This window comes from Euleptes europaea, chromosome 8, assembly GCF_029931775.1.
Source record: "Euleptes europaea isolate rEulEur1 chromosome 8, rEulEur1.hap1, whole genome shotgun sequence".
Lineage (NCBI taxonomy): Eukaryota > Metazoa > Chordata > Lepidosauria > Squamata > Sphaerodactylidae > Euleptes > Euleptes europaea.
The window spans coordinates 69,781,405-69,804,782 of record NC_079319.1 but is presented as its reverse complement, the minus strand read 5'-3'; the positions used below and the strand labels follow the sequence as shown (position 1 = coordinate 69,804,782).

At 42.8% G+C, this 23,378-nt stretch overlaps 1 protein-coding gene across 1 annotated transcript in view; it reads right to left on the bottom strand.

Annotated features, from left to right (window-relative positions):
• The window catches only part of LOC130482141 (cytidine monophosphate-N-acetylneuraminic acid hydroxylase-like), a 29,667-nt gene extending 6,768 nt beyond the window's left edge, over window positions 1-22,899 (bottom strand). The window contains exons 1-7 of the mRNA XM_056854956.1: window positions 22,822-22,899; window positions 16,540-16,730; window positions 10,978-11,125; window positions 7,957-8,038; window positions 6,652-6,789; window positions 4,297-4,483; window positions 1,756-1,899 (exon numbers count right to left, since the gene is read on the bottom strand). Coding sequence (XP_056710934.1) covers window positions 1,756-1,899; window positions 4,297-4,483; window positions 6,652-6,789; window positions 7,957-8,038; window positions 10,978-11,125; window positions 16,540-16,730; window positions 22,822-22,899 — 968 coding nt within the window. The remainder of the gene's footprint in view (window positions 1-1,755; window positions 1,900-4,296; window positions 4,484-6,651; window positions 6,790-7,956; window positions 8,039-10,977; window positions 11,126-16,539; window positions 16,731-22,821) is intronic.
• Between the last annotated feature and the right edge of the window lie 479 nt (window positions 22,900-23,378).

Genomic DNA, 23,378 nt, shown 5'->3' with positions numbered 1-23,378 from the left:
TTCAAGAAGCCCTCCCACCCTTACTTCCGTACCTAAACAACATTCCTTAATGCCTTATAATCAGTTATGGAAAGGATCAAATGAGCTTTAACATAATGAATGAATAAGAAATTAAAAGAGGGAAAGGAAAAGGGGGGGGTGCACATGGTAGATTTCTGTTGAACATCGTCTTTCATTTAGGAAAAACAATTCTAGAACAGGCAGCCAAATTGCACTGAATTTCTCACATGCATTGTTCTTAATAATATGTAATTTGTTTTTAAATGGACCAGTTTATATCCTTGTTCACAAAGTATAGTGAAGCCACGTACAAGTTATGTACAGTGCACACTTGATTTTTTTCCTTATATGCGCATTGAATAATTCTCATTATGTTCAGCTCATGTATATCTGAACAAGTGGTCGAAACCACACATTTATTTAGGTACTAGTCCCCGGTTTCATTTGTGAAATGAATGTGCGTTGGTTCTTTTTTATAAATGGATGTACAATGGCACATGCAGGATGCACAGGTTGAGTATCCCTTCTCTGAAAATCTGAAATGATCCAAAATCTGAAACTTTTTGACCGCCGACATGACGCCACTAGACTTCATGTGATGGATCACCATCAAAACGCGGGCACGCAACAGACTGTTTATTCAGCGCCCCCGAGGGAAAATTGCTTATCGGTAGCATATAAATTCATAGTCAGGAACGATGGTGATGCCAAATAACCACAGATTGTCCACATGAGTGGCTGAAATAGTGACACCTTTGCTTTCTGATGGTTCAGTGTACACAAACTTTGTTTCAGGCTCAAAATTATTAAAGATATTGTATAAAATTACCTTCAGGCTAAGTGTATAAGGCATATATAAAACATAAATATATTCTGTGTTTAGACTTGGGTCCCATCCCCAAGAAATCTCATTATGTATATGCAAATATTCCAAAATCCGAAACACTTCTGGTCCCAGGCATTTCAGATAAGGGATAGTCAACATATACATGCATACACAGGGCTTCTAACAACTTCAATTGATATGTCAGTTCAGTGGTAATATTTCCCTTCTTCTATTTCTGGTAAGATGAAGCAATTAGGTTTTTTTCCTCCCAGATGAAAAGTCACCAAGTTCCCTAAGTACAGTCTCTTACCTTCCTGCCCCTCTTACCTGCCACTAGTAAAGCGACAGGTGAGAGTGGCAAGACATTAGCAGCCTGGCTTGCACACCGATTTTTCAAACATTATTGTTTAATTGGTTCTTGTAGGGTATCCGGGCTGTGTAACCGTGGTCTTAGTATTTTCTTTCCTGATGTTTCGCCAGCAGCTGTGGCAGGCATCTTCAGAGGAGTAACACTGAAGGACAGTGTCTCTCAGTGTCAAGTGTGTAGGAAGAGTAATATATAGTCAGAAGGAGGTTGGGTTTGAGCTGAGTCATTGTCCTGCAAACTATTAAAGGTAATGTGCAAATCATTGTCCTGTAAGAATCAAGATAATGTGCTAATGAGGGTGTGGTATGTTAATGTGGAACCATTGTATCCTGAAGTGATCTGTTAACATGTGGAATCCAAGGCTAATCTGCATGGCTATTGTGGACTGTAGTCTTTGTTAGTCTGCCACAGCTGCTGGCGAAACGTCAGGAAAGAAAATACCAAGACCACGGTTACACAGCCCGGATAACCTACAAGAACCAATGAACTCTGACCATGAAAGCCTTCGACAATATTATTGTTTAAAACCAATAAACAATTAATTTCAAAACATTAGGATTACCTGTCTGTTGGGTCTTTGAGCATCCTTGCTAAATCCAGGGTGGCGCCAGGTTTCGGTGTCCATGTTGAAACTCCACTAGATTTTTTTTTAATTAAACTATTCAGCTCATCTGGATCATTTTTCAGGTTTGTTTCTTTGATATAACTACATTGAGGAAACAGACACAATCGCTTGTCAAAGGTTCAGAGCCAAAAAAAAAAAAAAAAAGATGAACAGAAAGAAAACAGCCATTAGTCAGCACTTTAACGATACTATTAATATGGGCAATTTGACCCTGAACAACGTCACACTGAGATCAAAAATTAATGAAAAAGAACTATACAGATAACCCATAAGACAATTCCTATATTTAAGTCTTGATTGACTAGGGAAAAACTTGGCAACTGCCAATGTAATATTAAAATCCACCTTTGGTAAAAGAACCCTCAAATTATCCAGTTCACAGACAGATTCCCAGATAAAAGGTTTTATCCATCAGTCTCTAGCTTCGTTGAGCAGGTTGCAGCTAAACAAAGAATGCTGAAGAGTGTCTATTTGGCCAGACCCACACTGACATACTCTCTCACAATATGGTACTCTATTTAAATGACCCATTAACTCCCCTGATGGAACGGCATTCAATCTAGCCAACATAAATAAGAGTCTGTATCGCGGGATTGTCAGAAAATCAAAATACATTGGGAGGGATTGCAGCAAGTTTAGACCTAGGTATAGAGGTGAGCATACTCTATGTGCTCTTATTGTAGTACTTCCAAAATCCAGTTTTTGCAAGCAGCTCAGGATTGAAGAAAGAGCTGCCGATGACCCGCACTCCTTCAAAGAGAGATGCACTATGCCACAAAAGCTTGTAGCACAAGTTCAAACAGCACTGTCATTGGTAGAGTCAATTCTCACGCATCTACTTAGGCAAGAGACTATACAGGGGAATGTTTTTGACTTAGAGCTTTTGCTTGACATGTAACGTAGCCCTTCCAGTAAGCAGAAGGATACTTTCTGGATGCAGAAGAGTACCTTTTAGGGCTGGATATAGAAAAGTACCTTTTAGGGCTGCCCTCGAGACTGACCCGGAAGCTCCAGCTGGTACAGAATGCCGCGGCGAGGCTTCTTACAGGGACCTCGCCGCAGGCACATATTATGCCGGTGTTTTACCAGCTGCACTGGCTTCAACTGGAGTATCGGATCAGACTCAAGGTGCTGGTTATGACCTTTAAAGCCTTATACAGTCTGGGGCCTTCGTATCTGCGAAACTGCCTCCCCTGGTATGTTCCCCAGAGAACTCTTTGTTCATTAAATACTAATCTTCTGGTTGTCCCCGGCTCAAAGGGTATCTGGCTGGCCTCAACCAGGGACAGGGCTTTTTCTGCCCAGGCCCCTGCCTGGTGGAATAGCCTCTCCAGTGAGACCAAGGCCCAGCGGGACCTTAAAGAGTTCCGCAGGGCCTGCGAGACAGAGCTATTCCACCAGGCTTATGGTTGAGGCCAGCTACAGTTCCTTTTCTATAGATGCTAGCCTCCCTAACGTCCACTGCTGACCCTTTGCTATTCTTTACAGGGACTCATTCATCTGCTCGCCTGGCTGTAACCGTTATGTTACAATTTGGGGCACCATCGGAACATATTGTCTTTTATTTATTGATTTTATAGGGCTGTTTTAATTCTTGTTTTGTATTGCTTTTATCCTGTTTTATTGTATGTTGTGCTGTTGCGTGCGCCGCTCCGAGCCCGGCCTTGGCTGGGGAGGGTGGGGTAGAAATTTAATTAAATAAATAAATAAACCCACAGTGAAGCAATATATGTAAATGTTTATATCCTGTGTCCTGATAGAATGAGAATAAGGTGGGAAAGTTTCTGGTGCTGAGACTAGCATTGTTTGTGTTCTTTTAAATGGGCACTTTCACACAGCCCAAATAATGCACTTTCAATGCACTTTCAATCCACTTTGAAGGTGGATTTTACTGTGTGAACTGGCAAAATCCACTTGCAAATGATCGTTAGGTGCACTGAAAGTGGATTGAAAGTGCATTATTTGGGCTGTGTGAAAGTGCTCTAAAACTCCAGCATTAACCCTATTAATAAGAAATAAGGGGGAAACAAATTACATAAAAAAGCATATATCAATCCTAGGGTTGCCAGGTCCCTTTTCACCACTGGCAGGAGGTTTTTGGGGCAGAGCTTGAGGAGGGTGGGGTTTGGGGAGGGGAGGGACTTCAATGCCATAGAGTCCAATTGCCAAAGCGGCCATTTTCTCCAGGTGAACTGATCTTTCATAATGGCCAACCATCAGTTTTCTCCTCATGGAGGCCCAAACATGTGTTTGTATCTTCTTCTTGCTTAGGATAACTAGTCAGTGGTGCTTCTTTTTGTTGGATATGACCCCTCATGTTCATCAAGGCTACACTTTTGCTTGTTTGCGTTATCTGTGGAGGGACTTATTTAGTTATAAAATAAAGTGCTTCAGATTGGAAAAGCATCCTCATTCACGGCTGCTCATCGCACTAAGTATAGGCACAACAGGCAATCTGTTGACTTCTTCTGTTTGTACAAAACTGCTGTGATAAATCCAGTGTGCAGCAAGCAAACGTGAAGATGGTACCTGTCAGACGGATGAGCTTCAACAAAATATCCAGCAAAAGGACAATAGATTTTTGGCTTCAAATCGTTAACCAGCTGGGCCTTGTAATTCAGCAACTTCTTCCTTTCAGTTTTAATAAACTGGGCTTTCCATGCCTCTGAAAAACCAAAGTAATCAGAGATGGAGTTCTGTATCAGGAATATATCTGATTTTGCTGTAAGAGTTCTGACAGTTCTAGATTTTTTAAAAAATCATTCATTTTAACTTTGAAGCAGAAACAGAAAATCAAAAAGGACTTTCAAGTATAAAAGGATCAGGTGAACAGACTGCAGAGAATACTGGGGGAATTTTCTCGAGGCCTAGAGATGACAACAGAAGAATGGCAAAGCCGGGGAGGTGGAGGGGCTAGAGTGTTAGACAAGGCAAGGGAGTTCAAATCCCCACTCGTCTATGAAGTTCAGTAGGTGACTTTGGGTCACTCTCATAGGGCTGTTGTTACCATCTGATGGGCATTTGAACAGACCCCTGGGGATAACATTTCCTAACAAGTATCTCCTACCGAGGAAACATTTACAGTATGTTATCATAGGCCAGTAATCTGCAATATCTATAATTCTTAGTGCCCAGTTCCTTCTTCCCCAAAGCAAAGAGCCAATACTAGCCCTCCTCAACTTCAGTAGAGCAGGAAGTGCTTCAGGAGAATCCAGACCTTTGTACCTGCAGGCATTACCTATTCAGAGGCAACTGCCTCCATTGTAAGAGGAACCTCCCATTTTTTTGTGATCACTCCCAACTCCTAAGCCAGACTTTTTGTGGTTGGCTACATCCCCACATGGCAGCCATTTCATGGTGGAACCCACTACCTGTACACAAAATTCCAAAAGTGCCTTGGATTCAAAAAGAAGTTGAGGTCCTGTGTCATAGGCTATGGATCAAGTTCTATTAAGACACACACATCCCTACAGAGAGACATAAAAGCCACAGCAAAATATCTGACATTTAAAAAATACCTGCTTCTTCCCCTCTTCCTCAGAAACCCTCATCTAAATTCAACCTCTGCCAAGTGAGGATATTTAATGGAGCATAGTGTGGGGGTGAAGTATCCCTGCAGAAGAGAACATCTCATTGTCCTGATGGTGAGTGAAGGTTGAATCTCAAGATCCTGTTTTTACCCAATGGAATAAAGTTTGCACAGGGCTGCACACTTAAGATAAATGGGCTGTTGTGCCACATTAGCTCCAGCAAGGGCTATCTCCTTTGAAATCACAAAGAGAGGTCTCCTTCGTACAAGGTACAGATAAGCCCCGCATTATTAAAAACTGTAGCTGGGATTCAGAACTAGACTTGGCTTGCCCAAAGCTTGCCACGTGCCTAGTGGAACTCTTTAGTGTTTTTTCTCTTAAAGGAAATGCCCCTCGTGCCATATCACAGATTGTTTCACAACTCCCCTTGGTTTCAAAAAAGGGTTATTGTGAATGGGGGCAGGACTGCTGTTTGAGAAATACTAATTCAAAGCACCTTTCGACATTTAGAATTAATTGTGCTGTTCCTTTATCCAGGCCTTTATCACCAGGTATATTATATATACATATATAATTACTACATACATATATCAGGACACTCCTGTATAACATATACTTCCTTATTGAACAGAAACATAATAAGGGAGCACCCAAAATGGCAGGAATCCCACCCTACTAATATTTAAGAGGTTGTAGAAACTGTAGTGGTTTAATGACATAAAAGTGGAACTAGTAAAGGCAAGGAAGAAAAGAGACAGCATATCCACATTTTCAAACATGCACAATATTTGGGATGTAACCTAAGATAACCTGATCTCTTCAGATCTCAGAATCTAAGCAGGGTCAGGCCACTTGGATAGGAGACCAGCAAGGAAGTATAGGGTTGTTATGCCGAGGCAGGCAATGGCAAAACAGTTATAAACATCTCTTGCCTTGAGAACCCTATGGGATCTCACCATATGTTGGGTGCAACTTGATGGCAAAAAACCCTAATACTTATTTTTGTGTAATTGTTCCTTTCCACCTGAAGAAGAGTTTTGTGAAACATAAAGTAGCCTTTCCCAGTAACAAAAGATTTGCTTACACCTGAGCCAATCCAGATATGCAAATTTGTCACTCGATAACTACAACGCATACAACCTCAAGCAGAACTTGGGGGGCTTTTCATAAATTCAACTGTCAGTCATCAAGTGAGTAGTTTCTGAACACTGGAAATCTAAGTATCAACCTGCCCTTTGATTCCTATTAACTTCAAAATATTCTGAACTGTGAACGTCTTATCTAGATGATTTCAAAACATTACCCGTAAATTTTCCTCCACTGAAAGTCATTGGGAATCCTGATGCTCCACCTGCGAAGTCACTCATCATGAGGTCGACGTTCTCTGGGAGCTTTCCACCATTGGGCCTGGTGCAGTCCACTGTGTTTAGGATTTTATGCCCTGTACAAAAAACGAAGTCTCAATTAGAACTTCAAGCGTCATTATGCTGCCCATTAGCTTCTTGCTTTTGGAAAATGGAATTGACCTCTGTCCCAGTATTCTGGTCTTCAGAATTGAGGTTTTGTGAATGAATAATCTTTCATGCAACTATGTACGGCCTGATGATGATATCCTTTATTGCTCATTGACAAAGTCTTAAGCATTCATAGTAAAAAACAAAAAATAAACATTTTACAATTTTAGAATGAGAACAATTAATAAAGACTTTATCCACTTACAGTACAGGGTAGACTTACATTATCAGAACTATTTGATAGCTTTAGAGCCATTATATGTGCTGAGTATTTCGCTATCTGATGTATTTTCTCAGTGTCTGAGTCTAGATCTGAAAAAATAAATGGTATAATCCAAGGTTTTAAAGGGAGATCGTGCTTTACTAGGATAGGCAAAATCCATCGGGTTCTCTCTGCTCCCCATTTCTTACAAAAGAGGATCTGGTGATCTAGACTTTTGACTACCCTGCCGCCACATAAATCCATATATTAGAGTATATCACAGCTATGCCAATGCACAACGGTGTGTTACATTAGCATCTAAAGGTTATGAAAACACTGTCAAATGATGGGGACGTGCCCATTTCTGATAGATGACTGCTGTGGTCTGGAGAGGAGGTCGCTGTTCATTCAGATGGCCCTGATGGAAAGGGAGGCATATAACTGCTTCAGTTGAGCAATTGCCATGGGAGGGCAGGGGGAATGCCCATCCTCTAATGAGGGCCAGTGATGTCATGGGAGGTTGGGGGACCCTACAGGGCCTTCATAAAAGGGAAAGAAGGCCAGCGATGAGGCTTGTTCCAAGATGTGCCATATAGGAGTGGGTGCTGGCAAATCTTGATTGGAGAGGGTGCTGGCACACTGACAGCCCCCTTACCACCACCTCCACAAATACAAAGAAAGGTTAAAGCACCAAGGGCAGATATACCATAATGAATGAGCGGGACAGAAGTATAGATTCTTTCACTAGCCCAATCATGTTGGACATTTTCAGACACATATTTGGTGAAACTATCTCATCACTAGAATGTATTTTGAGCACATTAAAGTTGATTATTTATAAAGCTAACAAAACTGGGGAAATGTGCTAACATGTATGGAATAATTAACTTACCTTTGTATTCAACAATGATACAAGTGTCCATTTCAGGATGAACACCATCCATCAATATCATAAACCTAAGATTCTTGTTCACCTTGAATGAAGAAAGAAATGAAAGATCATATTATTATGAGTTGCTAGAATTTTGTCCCAGTAAAGCAGCATCTATGATGATAATCCCTGGAAGAGTGAGTAAAATACTATCAAGCATGACTTCCATGGACTTTTTATTCTCATGATATATAAAGAGCAGAGATCTTTATAATTCCAAAATTCTTTCCATCTTGTTCTCTTTAGTGTTGGCAAGCCATCATTTAGAACTTTTAGTTTAGGAATAAAATGATGAATGAGCTTCATAAAAATATAAAGAACATGACTATAGAAAAATTCCGTCCTCTTTCCTAATACTAGAATGTTGGGTCAACCAAAATATGTTGACTGGAAATAAGTGCAAAACAGACAACAGTTTCTTCTGTACAGAATTCACAACCATGTGTGGATGGCCTCTGTCTTAGATATTGGCTAGTAAATGAGGATAACATTAATGGACTTCTGTGTTCACAAGCAACATAAATCCATGAAGGAACCTTCTACCAAGTCAGAACAGTAGTCTGCATTATTCATTGTTCCCTGTCTCAGCAGGCAGTGGCTCCCTGGGATCTCAGGTAGAGACAGGCTGTCCCTAACACCTGCTCCCTGAATTCCTGTAACTGGAGATGCCCAGAATTGAACCTGGAACCTCTGTTTGCAAAGCATTTACTCTATACCAGTGATGGCGAACCTTTTAGAGACCGAGTGCCCAAACTGCAACCAAAAACCTACTTATTTATCGCCGAGTGCCAATGCGGCAATGTAACCTGAATACCACCCCCAGAGGGGGTCCAGAGGGAGAGGCTAGGGTTGCCAAGTTCCTCTTCGCCATGAGTGGGAGGTTTTTGGGGTGGCGCCTGAGGAGGGCGGGGTTTGGGGAAGGACTTCAGTGCCATAGAGTCCAATTGCCAAAGTGGCAATTTTTTCCAGGGGAACTGATCTCTATTGGTTGGAGATCACCTGTAATAGCAGATCTCCAGCTAGTACCTGGAGATTGGCAACTAGTTCCTTAGTGTTTTCTCTCTACATATCAAGACAAATGGAAAGGTGTTTGGAGGATAGCTTGTGGGAACTTCAAAGGTGGAATAGGACTGCACGCCCCTCCGCCCGCACAGTCCCAGAGGGTGCCGGAGAAGCCGCTGGAGGGAAAGAAGGAAGGAAGGAAAGAAGGGAAAGGAGGGGGAAAGGGAAGGAAGGGAGGGAGAGAAAGAAAGAAAGAAAAAGAGAGAGAAAGGGAGAAAGAAATGGAGCAAGGGAGAGAAAGAAAAGGACAGAGGGAGACAGAAAAAGAAAGAGGCCATTTATGCATGGGAGGTTTTGCCTTGGATTTGCCACTCGGTGGGGCGTGGCGGCAGGCTTGTGAGAGGCGAGCAGGGTGGGGCAGAGGGCGCCTCCTTCGCACCCACCGACCAGCCATGCCCCTCCGCTCGCACAGGCCCAGAGGGCACCGGAGAAGCTGCCGGCCATGCCGAGTGTGAGCGCTCAGCTTCTGTTCCCAGCTCTCCCACCCGCCTGGCTGGCTGCGCACGCTCCAGCGGCGGCAATGGCGGCAGCTTCTGTGGGAGAGTCCGGGGGCCACCGCCAATGATGTCGGAGGTTCCCCACCCCTGGGCTACAGCCTCCCCCATCCGGGGTGGGGCAGGGCCGGAAAGGCCAGCGGCTTGGAGGAACTGTGCGTGCCGGCAGAAAGGGCTACGCGTGCCGGAAGTGGCACCCGTGCCATAGGTTCGCCAACACGGCTCTATACCAATGAACCCCAGTCCTTACCTTTCTCTTGAAGTGATAGGCCTTTTTGTTTTGTTTGGTGTTCCCTCACTAACTCTTACTAGCTCTCCTTTATGTTTTTGTGTTTACATGTTGTGGAGAAATGCTCTTTTGTGGGGGATATATCTCAATATTTCATGTTTTGGGGCTTGCAACCCCACAACTGGTTTTAAAAGTTTTTCTTTCCTATTGGTTGAAGACAGGTGGGAAGGTCTGATTGCTCCCAAGCATCGCCCATCCTGTAAACTGCTTGAGTACCCAGCAAATGACTCTCCCAGTGGAAGACAATGAAAAGGCCAGCTCACACCTTAGCTGGAATCTGACATTTGGGATACAGGAGGCTAGATTGGATCTTGTTTGGATCTTTGGAATGGAAGGTTTGACCTACAAGGGGGTGGGCAGACAGAGGAGATAAATTCCCTTGGCATGGAGTGAATGGGATCTTTTTTGGCTGATTTCATCTGGAGGAAGGACCTCTCATATCTGGGCTCCAACGTAATGGCTGCCGTTGCCACATGGAGCTAACAAAGGGCAGAAAGCCTGGGCAAAAACACATGGGAAACTTCTAGAATGCTGTAACTTTTAATTTTAAAGAGTGTGCCTTAGAATAAGACAAGCTAGGGCATGTATAGGGCTGAGGAACAAAGGATTGCATGTTCATACCTGTTCTTTGTATTCCTTGCTTGATCTGTTGCTGTGCAGAGTAGGTGTGAGGACTTTTGTTTTTCAATAAATCCTTTCTATTCTAAAACCTGGTAGGTGCTCTCCATACTTCATAGATTTCCACTTAGGCACACTATCTAAAATAGGTGTCTCGGGAAGGAAGGCAGTTGGTTGCTAGTTCGCTATTGCCCTGGGAGCATGCAACTGCAGTAAGCCATCCCCATAATAACCAGTCATTGGTAGTGGGAGTCTCAGGCACAAGGTGGAGCCTTTAAATGACAACATGGAAGAGAAGCTAAAATTACTGGCCTTCTTGCTGGGAATTTCCAAATCTGATCAGCTGGTGGCAGTATACCAAAAGAGAATCACAAGAAAACTCCTCCCGAGAGTCAGGCAGAATATGGAGAGTGGCGTGTCACTGAGCAGAGACTCAGGATGACCACTAAGGGCCTATTTCTGCATGGTTAAAATACTTTTGGCAGAAAATGTTATGCAAGGACCATGATGAGAGCATACTTGTTGCCAGACTCCAAATGGAACAACATGAATATTGGTCAGCTTCACACCACTCTGGTCAAGGTACCAGAATACAGGCCTTTCTGTCTTTCCAACATAAATGGGTACATCTGGCCTTCGCTCAGCAAGTTTCTTCAATGTAGGGTAACTGGAAAGTAGAAAAGAGGCAGAATGAGAAGCATTTCATTGAAAATTAACAGCCTCTTCCTCAAGTCACTTTGCTATTCCATAAACTATAATTAATGGAAGGCACTCAAATGAGGATACCATATTTAAAAAACCGGTTAGGATTGCCAACTCCAGGCTAAGAAATTCCTTCAAATTTGGGGGCAGAGCATCAGGGTTCTGAGGCCACAAAGTGCACTCTGAAGCTGCCATCCAGGGAAACTGCTCTCTGTAGTCTGGAGATGATTTGTAATTCTGGGAGAACTCCAGATCCCACCAGGGGGTTAACAGCTCTAGAATGCAGGCATTCCAGTGTTTCAGACTTTAAAAGGATTGGCCTAGATTCCTTTTCCCAAAGCAAGTGTCTCTGCTCACATATACTGAAATAAATACCCGCATCAAGCCTTATAATATACGTTATGTTCTTAAATGGTGAAATAGTTTCTGCTGTCATATCTGCAGATTTTTTCTATGGCAGTGCACTGGGTATAAATGATGACCAAAAACGCATGGTCCCTTAACCCACTTTATTCCCCGTTTCCGCCAGGATCAAATTTACGCAGGCTGGGGGGGAAACTGTACACATTACCTTGAAAAGCAGGGACGAAACTGTGCAAATTGATCCATGTAAATAGAAAATGCGGGAGATGTGCACAGTTCCTGTTTAGCTTGCAACACCCCCGCCCCTGGTGATTGGTCATTTCAAATTGACCAATTAGGGCCTTCCCTGCCCCAGGAAACGACCAATCACTGGGGGTGGGAGTGTTGCAAACTAAACAGGAACTGTGCACATCTCCCGCACTTTCTGTTTACATGGATGGATTGGCACAGAGTTTCGTCCCTGCTTTTCAAGGTAATGCGTACAGTTTCCCCCCAGCCTGGGTCAATTTGATCCTGGCTGAAATGGGGAGTAAAGTGGGTTAAGGGACCATGCGTTTTGGGCCGATGTCTTTCTACCAACAAGAAAATGGAGTCGATATTTGCTATTTGAAGCATTGGAGGCTTTCAGGTGATTTGAAAGCTGTGTGTAAAGTGCCTTCAAGTCGCAGCCGACTTATGGCAACCCCATTTGGGGTTTTCATGGCAAGAGACTAACAGAGGTAGTTTGCCGGTGCCTTCCTCTGCACAGCAACCCTAGTATTCCTTGGTGGTCTCCCATCCAAATACTAACCAGGGCTGACCCTGCTTAGCTTCTGAGATCTGACGAGATCAGGCTAGCCTGGGCCATTGAAAGCTACACGCTGATATATCAATTTATTAGATTATTTGCATGTAACAGTGCAATCCTAAACTGAGTGACACTCTTCTAAACCCACTGACTTCAATGGATTTGGAAGGTGTAATTATGCTTAGGGTTAGAGCCAACTTAGAGCCAGCATCGTGTAGTAGTTAAGGACGGTGGACACTAATCAGGAGAAGTGGTTTCCATTCCCTACTTCTTCATATGAAGCCTGCTGGGTGACCTTGGGCCAGTCACAGTTCTCTCAGAACTCTCTTAGCCCACATGGAGGCAGGCAATGGCAAACCACCTCTGAACGTCTCCTGCCTTGAAAACCCTATGGGGTCGCCATAAATCAGCTGTGACTGGACAGCACATGCACAAATATAATCTAAATGTGTAAATGTAAATGTGTGATCTGATTAGGTTTTCTAGTCTCCTGTTGCTCCTTTCCTTCATTTTGCTCCAAAGTAGATGTGGTATATGGAATAGTTCTGTTTGCCTTTAAGGCAGGGGTGGGGAACCTTTTTCCCGCCAAGGGCCATTTGCACATTTATAACATCATTCGGGGGCCATACCAGGTGTAGATCTCCCAGTGGGGGGGGAGAGGCTAGGGTTGCCAGGTCTCCAGCCACCACCTGGAGTTTGGCAACCCCAGGGCAGGCCATGCAGAGAAGGCCTGGAGGGCGCCTCCGCTCCCCCGGTCATCCCCCCTCCAAGGCGGGAGGGTAGCCAGCGGTGGGCCCGAGCAAACGAGGCCCCAGGGGGGCGCAGCCCACGGTCAATCAGAAAGGGAGGAAGGAAGGAAGGAAAACAGAGAAAGAGGAAAAGGGAGAGGGATAAAGAAATGGAAAGAGGGGGAGAAATAAAAGGACGGAGGGAGACAGACAAAGAAAGAGAGGGAGAGAGAAAAACCTTCCCCTCCACACACACACCCGCCGGCCCCATGCGACCTGGCCCCAGGCTCCATGCCCTCCCCCCCCAGAGTCCACAAAAGGCCCTCCGAAGCCCAATCGGCTCCTGCGCGCATGCTCTGCCGCCGGGAGTCGCGGGCCTCTTCCCCCCCCTCTCGCTGCTCAACAGCCGACAGGCAGTGAAAGGGGCTTACAGTGTGCCCCGGCGTTCCTGCACGCTCCGGCTATAGGGGGCAGCCTTGGGGGAAGCGTCCCTCCCCTTCCTCTCGCCGACCGACAGCCGTCAGTCGGCGAGAGGAGGTCCAAAGGGCACCGCAGCGCCCCTGCAAGCTGTGGCACCAGGAACACCCTCAGGGAGGGCTGCCCTGCGCCGCGTCTCCGCAGCAGGGCCCTGGAGCTCCCAAGGGCCACAAAAAATGTCCTCGGGGGCCGCATACGGCCCCCTGGCCTGAGGTTCCCCATCCCTGCTTTAAGGCATACTTTCTGTTTCTCTGCTCTGGCTAGGGTTGCCAATCTCTAGGTACTAGCTGGAGATCTGCTATTACAACTGATTTCTAGCCGATAGAGATCAGTTCACCTGGAGAAAATGGCCGCTTTGGCAATTGGACTCTATGGCACTGAAGTCCCTCCCCTCCCCAAACCCCACCCTCCTCAGGCTCCACCCCAAAAACCTCCCGCTGGTGGCAAAGAGGGTCCTGGCTACCTTAGCTCTGGCCTAATAATTGTAGGTTAGTGGCTGCAGGTAGCATTATTCTCCAGGCCTGGTTCTTTGTATATAGCTGTCGCCCTCTGGTTATACTTGTAACCTCAGCTTTTTGGTCTCCAATGAAGTTAGATGACCTCATATTGTCTTTGTGTGACTCTGATACTTAACAGTAGACAGTAAATTATTTACATCTAAGGTGTGTCCTGCTGTACTGCAGGTGGGAAAAACTGCCTTGCAAAATATAGGGATGCCAACATCCAGGTACTGTGGTAAACAAAGGTTAGCGTGCTGTAGGATACTCAGCAAACTAGAAACAGCACTTCACAAGCTAGACACAATGATTATAAAGTAGTGGTATTTAATAACATATCTGATGTTTTTTTGGTGATGCAGGATGTAGAATCCTTCCAAGAATTCCTTATATGGATTAATGAGTGTGATCCGAATATTAAATTCAGTGGAGAAAACAACAGCTTGGAAATAGCCTTTTTGGACGTGCGTGTCTTTAAGACACAGGATGGTAAATTGGGAGTCCGTCCTTATAAAAAAGCCATGGCACGCAACACTCTGTTGCATTATGAATCTTTTCACCCACCCCATTTAAGGGATAACCTACCTTACAGCCAGTTACTTCGCCTTAAAAGGAATTCTACAAATGGCGAAGATTTCTCACAGGCTGCAAATCAGCTTAGTGTTGAATTACAACAACGTGGGTACCCGAACAAAATTATTAAGCAAGCCATGTCCAGAACACGAGATAGATCTAGAACTCAACTATTATCTCAATCAATGGCACAACGTTCGGATCGCGTTACTTGCGTTTTGCAGTATACTTCATTATCTCCTTTAATTAGACAGGTGATTCACAAACATTGGCATTTAGTCCAACATTTGCCTGGCTGCCAGTCTTTACCACGAATGGCATATAAAAGAACCAGGTCTTTCCGAGACATTCTAATAAGCAATAAAGCATGTGAGGAGTCAGTTGCCAACTTACCTAAGGGTAATTTCAAATGCGGTTCCTACCAAAGTTGCAGGTTCATGCTAACAGTCAAAGAAATCATTAATCCAGCTACTGGCCAAAAGTTCATGATTGAGAGTTTTAACAACTGTGATTCCAAACATTTAATTTATGCGATAAAATGTGCTTGCCATTTTTGGTACATTGGAAAAACCCATAGACAACTCAAATATTGCATAAGTGAACACAGGTCCAGGATTAGGCAACGTGTATTGGAAGCCCCTCTAACACAGCATTTCCTTGACAATAATAACACTATGAGGATCTTTCATTTTTTGTGTTATGGCGATTCAATCAACAGAAATATGATAGGTCTGATGTGGATCTCATATTAAGGCGTCAAGAATCTAAATACATCCACATGTTTGATACTTTGTATCCTAAAGGACTGAATACCTCGATGGATTTAGCATGCTATTTGTAACATAATATATGTAACAGCTGTCTCTTTAATTGAATTCAGTTTTTCTGTAATGCAAAATGTAACTGTCTCTTTAATGGTTGATTCTTACATGTGATTGCACCATTTAAAATTAAGGGCAGTATCTTTGGTAAATTGCCAACGCAGAGAATGTTAATAACAGCCAGCGTGTGACTATGATGCTCTATCTTCTCTCTATTTTCTCCCTTGTTTAAGCCAATTGCTAGCATATTTATGTTAATTATTATTTGTTAATTAGTATTATGTACTAATTTATGATATAGTGGTCCCTGAAGAAGGCGTTAATCGCTGAAACAGAAAGATCACCGGGCTTCTGTTGAGAACAACTGCACTACTGAATTGCTACTCTCAAGAAGCATATCTGTGGAAGAAAGGGAGGTTGGCACCCCCTTTCATGGACTTACCTATAATACTGTTATTTGTTTGTAACAAGGCATAGTCCTCTCTTTGGTATTACTTTTAAGGCAATAATTAACAACACATGTTTTTGCCTGTATACTATCAGTGGTGGATATGTTATTAAATACCACTACTTTATAATCATTGTGTCTAGCTTGTGAAGTGCTGTTTCTAGTTTGCTGAACATCCAGGTACTAGCTGGAGACCTCCTGCTATTACAACTGATCTCCAGCTGATAGAGATCAGTTCACCTGGAGAAAATGGCCGCTTTGGCAATTGGACTCTATGGCATTGATGTCCCTCCCCTCCCCAAACCCCACCCTCCTCAGGCTCCGCCCCAAAAACCTCCCACCGATGGCGAAGAGGGACCTGGCAACCCTAGCAATATAACTATTTGCAATTGTCTAGATTTCTAGGTTCCACCCTGGAAGTTCTGCCAAATTTGATAACAACATAGACCTTAATGCTGCCACAGCTGTTGGCCAGAGGTCCCTAAACATTTTTTTTACTGAGAAATATGACTGAATTTATAATATTTATTTGTTTGTTTGCAATAAACTTATTTACTGTGTCTTTCTTTCCATGAAGGATGAACCTAAGGGTCTTGGGTAGAGAACCTGTATTCCTTCCAAGTACTAGTGCTTAAAAGATGACCACATTGGTGATATTTCTGGATGTTATCATGGAAACAGATACCTGAGGTGGTCAGAATGCATGTGACTGATATAGATTAGGTCTGCACGACAAAGCCTTTCTAACCAGTCACTAGGCGGTTCATGAAGTAACCACCAGCCACGTGCAAAAGCAGGACCAGTTAGCCATGGATCAAATATCATTCTTATGTCCCCTAGTTTGATGTCCATACATGCATGAGTTACATATGTTACCTAAGAGCAGAAAGAGAACCAAGAATCAGAGCAGTCATAGTATTGCCATACCCTGTATACCAACCAACCAACCTCGTTCAAATGGAAATAAGCTTATTGATGCAAAGTTTCCTTCATGTGATGCATAAATTTTATGGAGAAGATGGCAGATGATACAAATGCATTTGTTGGGGGAGAAAATAGGAACATGAAGATATAAATGTATTTATTTACAATATTTATACCCTACCTCATTGGCAAAAGCAGTACAAAGTTAAAAATACACAATAAATTAAAAATCTAAAATAAACAGGCCCACAAAATAGATTTTAAAAACCAGCAGGTGAAAAAATACTTAAAAATCATTATTGACTAAGCTGAAATAGACTATAACATTCAGTAGAGGGCAGCAAAATGTTAACAGAGTAGCTATAAAGGTAGCAATGTTGTTAAATGTAACAGAAATGCAAAGGATATATACTGACAGCAAAATTGTGCATTCTTTGTATTTCTGCAGGTGGTTTTTTTTTTTTAAAAAAAAAATCTGGCAGAGTAGAATACCAGAACTGAATACAATGAAAGTGGATCGTATTATATGTAGCTGCATAGATTAAACCTGTTCTTGAATTCAAAGAACCAGGAACTCATTCCATGAACCCAAGAGGGCTTCAAGCTTTTTAAAAAACAAAAACCAATGAAAAACAAAAACAAAAATCATGTGAAACAACTGCTTTTGAGAAGTACTGTAGTTACAAAAGCAAATTTGCATTCAGTCTGGCATGAAAGACAGATGTTCTGCACAACCAAGTCATATGTTCCTATTTTCTCCTCCAACAAATGCATCCATATCCTCTGCCATCTTCTCCATAAAATTTATCTTGTCACTACTTGTCATTGAGTTTTTGTTCTCAGCAGTATGAGAAAGAGCTACTCAGACTTTGCACTAACTTAATTGTCTCTAAATTAGTCCTTCCCGTACTGGGAGGCATTGTGGAAGATGCTTCACCAGCCATTTCCAGCCTTTGGGTGAAGCCTTTATAAAGTGTTGTTCTAGAACTTGCACAAGCGTTCACAGAACAATTTATGATTGCATTCCAGTAGAGGTTCAAAAGATTCAACCCAATGGCCACAATCCATCATAGAGCTAAGGGCCCTGAAGCCTTTTTCTTACTGTAAGATTTCTGGATTATTGCTGTTGATTGAAATGGAGCTTTCTTCCACCTGAGAGGTCCGGGATCACCATGTAAAACCACTTAATTAGTACTACATTGACAACACCATTATCTAGTTTCCATCATGGGGTATTACTTAGAAAATATTTGCCTTTAAGAGGGTTGCAGTTGGGGATACAGTTACAGGTTACAACAAGAAATCAGACTTGTTTTTTTTTTACCTGGACCTCTCCAAAAGCCAGATCTTCAGGCTTTCTAGGTTCTGTATCCCATGGATTTGGAGGATGTAATTCAATTAGCACAAGCCCATTATTTATATCTGCTTCAACAACTAAAATGAAAATAAATTAGTCTTTCCCCCCCAGCAGACAATAATTGATTGCAGAAAAAAACCAAAAGCTACAGTAACATAATACCATAGATTAACCCAAACATCCCCAGGAGGTGAACTCAAGAGATTGCTCACTACTCTGTGATAATTAGTTGTTCCCCAGTGGCTGTCAGAGCTTGGGGAGCTGACTCCTTCCCAACTGTCAGAGAGGGCAGCAGTGTAAGGGTGAAGAAACAACAATTTGAGCTTTTGGAACAAGACAAAGACTGTTACCACACCACCCTTTAAAAATGATTCACGACATGTTTTATTTATTCATGTCCGCACCATTTCCCTTCTGTTTGGGGGTGGAGCTGATTTGCAAACATTGTATCATAATGTTATCTGCAAACACTTTTACAGCGATGTTTGCCTTCTAGCCGTTTCCAGGCAAGTTTCCCTAGGGTGTGGTCATTTTATATATGTATTAATGTATCTGCCCACATCCTTAAACACAACCATTGCATCACCCCTTCCCAATTTTCCCTCCCCTTCCCCCTCTCATTATTGTTTTCCTCTGCATTTTTTATTTTTTCCCAACTAGCAAAAGAACAAAGGAGTGTTGGATCATTGCATTAGCCCCCCTTTCCTTTGTGTGGGGTTGCATGAGTTCTATTATGATTTCCTTTGGACTCAGCAGACTTCAAACGAGGGGGTGGCAGAGAAGAGAGAGTTCCTTGCTTGGGCTTAACAGAAATGCAGCGTGGGCAAATACGTGCGCGCACCCTGCTTCTCACTCTGCTGGCTCGTCCCAATGTATCTGTGCTTTTAAACTGTGACAACACTTAATGAACATAATTCTGACTATCTTAGTGGGGCCGCAGAGGACCAGTCGCCAGGAAGAGCTGCTGCTGGCATGAAGAAAAAGAAGGGGGGGAGAGGGGGGAGCATGTCGCGCTTCCCCGACATCGTGAATGGCATGATGCTCCCCAGGGGAAAGTGCAGACAGGTGAAGCATTCAATACAGTGAGAAAGGAGGTGACATGCGGACAGAAATTTAGACTTCACAGCCAAACCACACAGATCAAACACGATAATTTGTGGTAAGTTCATGGTGCGATAAAAGCTATAGAAAGGAGATGGCATCTGTGAGTCTGCTGAATCACCTTGGGGATGCAGAATCCCCCTCCCCAAGATCTGATGTAATGTAATCTTTCTGCTGATCCATACAAACCCCTCTTTGCTCTGTACCTGTGCTCTGTACATTAGTAGACAATGCAAATATTACAAAAATGCCATGTCTCCACTACTCTCTCTTCCAAAGGAAGCTAAATCTGGATCGTGCTGCCCTTGTAACTTCCTTTTCAAGGAATTGGGAAACATTCTACTATGGCAGCTTTGGGGGTGTTACCACTTTCATATTGTTAGAAGACACTATGCTTCATCAGTGAAATTAATCTCATGTACCCATCCCTTTTTACATGTTGAGTTGCGCACTCCACTGAAATGAATGGGAAACCCTTTCTGGTGTGCTTTTGAGCAGAGGAGTACCACCTCTAGATTAGGACAATAGCTGGTAACAACCCAAATGTTTCAGGATTGTTGTCTGTTTAAATCCCAGTATCCCCCTTGAATGACTGATACCTGAAAAGGAGCCTTGGAGGCATATTAAAGGAGTGCAGAAGGAAACACATCATTCTAAACATTGTCCTAAATCAGACCCTTTGGTTGTATTATTTTCATGCTTTGTCATCTTGTTGATCTTGACTCAGAGATTCCCATTTCTATATTGCCACAACCCTGTCCCAAGGGTGGTACCATTCATCATATTAACACGCAATATCTTAAACAATCAAAAGGTAACCTATTATCTTGTAATGTAACTGCTGACACCTTAGATCTTAGTTTAACTAGGGGGGTCATTTCAGTCATGAAATTCATAAAGATCAGGATAAATATTTAACCTGGACTAGCTGCTATTCCCTGTCAGTTACTGTAGTACTACAGTTACTGTAGTAACTGACTACAGTAAACTATGTAAATCCATATTTGGAGCCTGGCAGTATATATTATAGATTACTTGAAATCGTGTGATATGTCTGCCTTCAGACTTCCCTCTACTGAAATTGAATATTCTTGAAGACTAACAATGCTGTGCCATTACCAAGGATATATTTATAAAATTACTCAAAAGAAAATCCTCATTGTTTTAGAAATGTTCTTGAAAGTGCTACCACATCATGCATTTTAACAAAGAATTTCTAGAGACAGATCACAAACCAGGAACTGCATTTTTCTGTAGTAACATTAATTATTCTATGTCTCCTAGAATGCCATTGGACAGAGAGTTGACCAATTATATATTATAAATTTAAAAATATTCCTATGATTCATCTTAAATTGGAAATGTTGTTTATGTAGGCATTCCCAATTAAGTCCTGTATTTTTGGTTCCCATCCATCATTAATGGGACTTTCTTTTTCTGCATCTGATTGGATTTTCCTCTCAGATCCTCAAGCAGGACAAGATAGAACCTTGGCAAAATGTCTCATCATATGGATGAGATTGCTCTTTAAATAAGGAAGAATCTTGTGGCATCCTCAACCTTTTTTTGCGCCTGTGGGTACCTTTGAAATTTTGAGGCATGGTGGCAGGTACTGCTACAACATGGCTGCCATGGGAGGCAGAGCCAAGCACACATACACACACAGAAGGAAGGGGGATGGGGAATATAAACACACACACACACACAAGAAGCCCAAGGGGGGATAACATGCACAAAGAAGAAGACACCATTAGGCAAAAGAGAGGATATAACACAAAGAAAAGAAGACCAAAATAAGGAAATGGATGCTGTACTACTCTAGTGCTCTCCACTGTCTCACAGCTGATTCATGAGTCTTGTTTATAGGATCATGTATCCTTTTCCAGTGAACTGTGGGGAGGATCCAAGTGAAAAGCCTCTTTATTTGTGTGAAGGAATCCATTCCCAGGTTCTGCCTTTATAAAATGCTGCTAAGGGTGGAACATCGACAAAATAATACACCTTAATAAACGGTGATGACAAAAGGTCTGTTTACCTAATTCATCTTGACAGAAGCTGTCTGGAGGATTCACGTATTTCATAGTGCTCACATCCAGTTTCCAGTTATGCTTGGTGCAACGCACACACCTACGTTTAAAGACAAAGACACAGATGACACTGTGCATGTGCCAGAATTGGTAATGCTGAAATTTCATTATTATTAATATTGAGGACTGCAGTGCTTGTCACTCAACTGAAATCCCAAGGTTGGCCAATGCTTGATGTGTCAGTGTGTGAAAGCTGAGCATGCACTGAGTGCAAATCTGGAGACTGGAACACAGCAGCTAGCCTCAGGGCTGGATCTATGCTTGTTTATTTTTTAAGAGGAGCAAAAGTACAAAATTACATCCACATATATTATATACAATTTTTTAATCAACATATATAATATACATATCTAATCAATAACTTTTTAAAATTATAGAATAAATTATATTGACCTCTATGCATATTGTTAACGAATAACTACACTTTTACATTATCTTATCGATCTATTGTCTATGAATAATTACACTAGTCAGTCTTTTGACACTGCTCCCCCTCACCCCCTAGATCCAGCCCTGGCCAGCCCTGGCCAGCCTGGGATGACCAGCTCCAGAAAACAGGCTCAGGAACTGGAGACTTGCAGGAAATGTAGGAACTGGTTTGTAGAGATCCAGATGTGACCCTTGGGCCCAAAAAATTTCCCAACTCCAGCTTAAATAATGGGGAAAGGCCTAGGTTCCTGCAAAACATCAGAACATGCAAAGAAGACCCCCCCCAACCATCTACAATGTTATATAGATGAAATATAGTATACACATATTATATACATTAATTTTTTAAAAATCTCCAAAGTCAGTGGGAAGTAAAGGCAGAGCTTAACAGAGAACTGTAGAAATATTTTAATAATTCCAGATTGTGAGGAGTTCAGTTGGCACTTTCCCACATTATATTGAAAATTATATAAAATAACAAGCCATTAATAAAAAGCCTTTATAGCAACAGGTCATTCCTAACTTTAATCCCAAGAGCCGGGCAGCTCATTTCTGAGCCTTGAAGCAGCCGGGGAGGTCGTGGCTGAAGCGGCAGTTTCCCAGCCATTACAAGGCTTAAATCCCATTTTAAAAAGGTAAATTTTTAAAATGTTGGGGGTGGGTGGGAAAGCCCCATAGAAAACAGCTAGTGGGGTGTAGTGGTTAAGAGTGGTGGTTTGGAGCGGTGGAGTCTTATCTGGAGAACTGGATTTGATTCCCCTCTCCTCCACATGAGTGGCGGACGCTAATCTGGTGAACTGGGTTTGATTCCCCACTCCTACACACGAAGCCAGCTAGGTGACATTGGCGAGTCACACTCTCTCAGCTTCACCTACCTCACAGGGTGTCTGTTGTGGGGAGGGGAAGGGAAGGTGATTGTGAGCCGCTTTGATTCTCCGTTAAGTGGTAGAGAAAGTCATCATATAAAAACCAACTCTTCTTCTTCTGCTTCTTCTGGAAAAACCTGGCACAGCACCGCTGTTTCAAAGGGGGGCATTCCCAGGCTGGAAGGAGTTAGGAGGCAGCTTACCAGCAGCCCCATCCCCTGGAACACTTCCCAGGATCCCAGCACGAGCACTTGCCAGTGGGAGGCCAAGCCCGAGTCCATGGGCCGCACTGCCGCGCCAGTCCTGGGAGGCTGCTGCAACTGGCACTATGCCGGCATAAAGGGCTGGATGCCTCCTAAGCCCCTTCGGCCCCCAGGCTCAGGAATGAGCGCAAAAAGTCCATACAGTGAAGATTCTAGAACCCATATGTTTTTAAAAATCAGAAAACACTCTGTGGGCATTTTCCTCATCAGAAACAAATACCTAAGAAAACATTTCCTTATATCCATGTAGATGATAGAAAGAGATGTTATTAAAGTGAAATCATTCATCATGTTTTATAAAGTGAAAGAAGGTTGAAATGGGATTATAAACCAACCTTCCTGCTTGACCAGTATACAAAACCATATATACGCAGCTTCAGAATCATCTTTTTTTTACAAAGAAGAAGAGTTGGTTTTTATATGCCGACTTTCTCTACCACTTAAGGCAGACTCAAACCAGCTTACAAGCACCTTCCCTTCCCCTCCCCACAACAGAC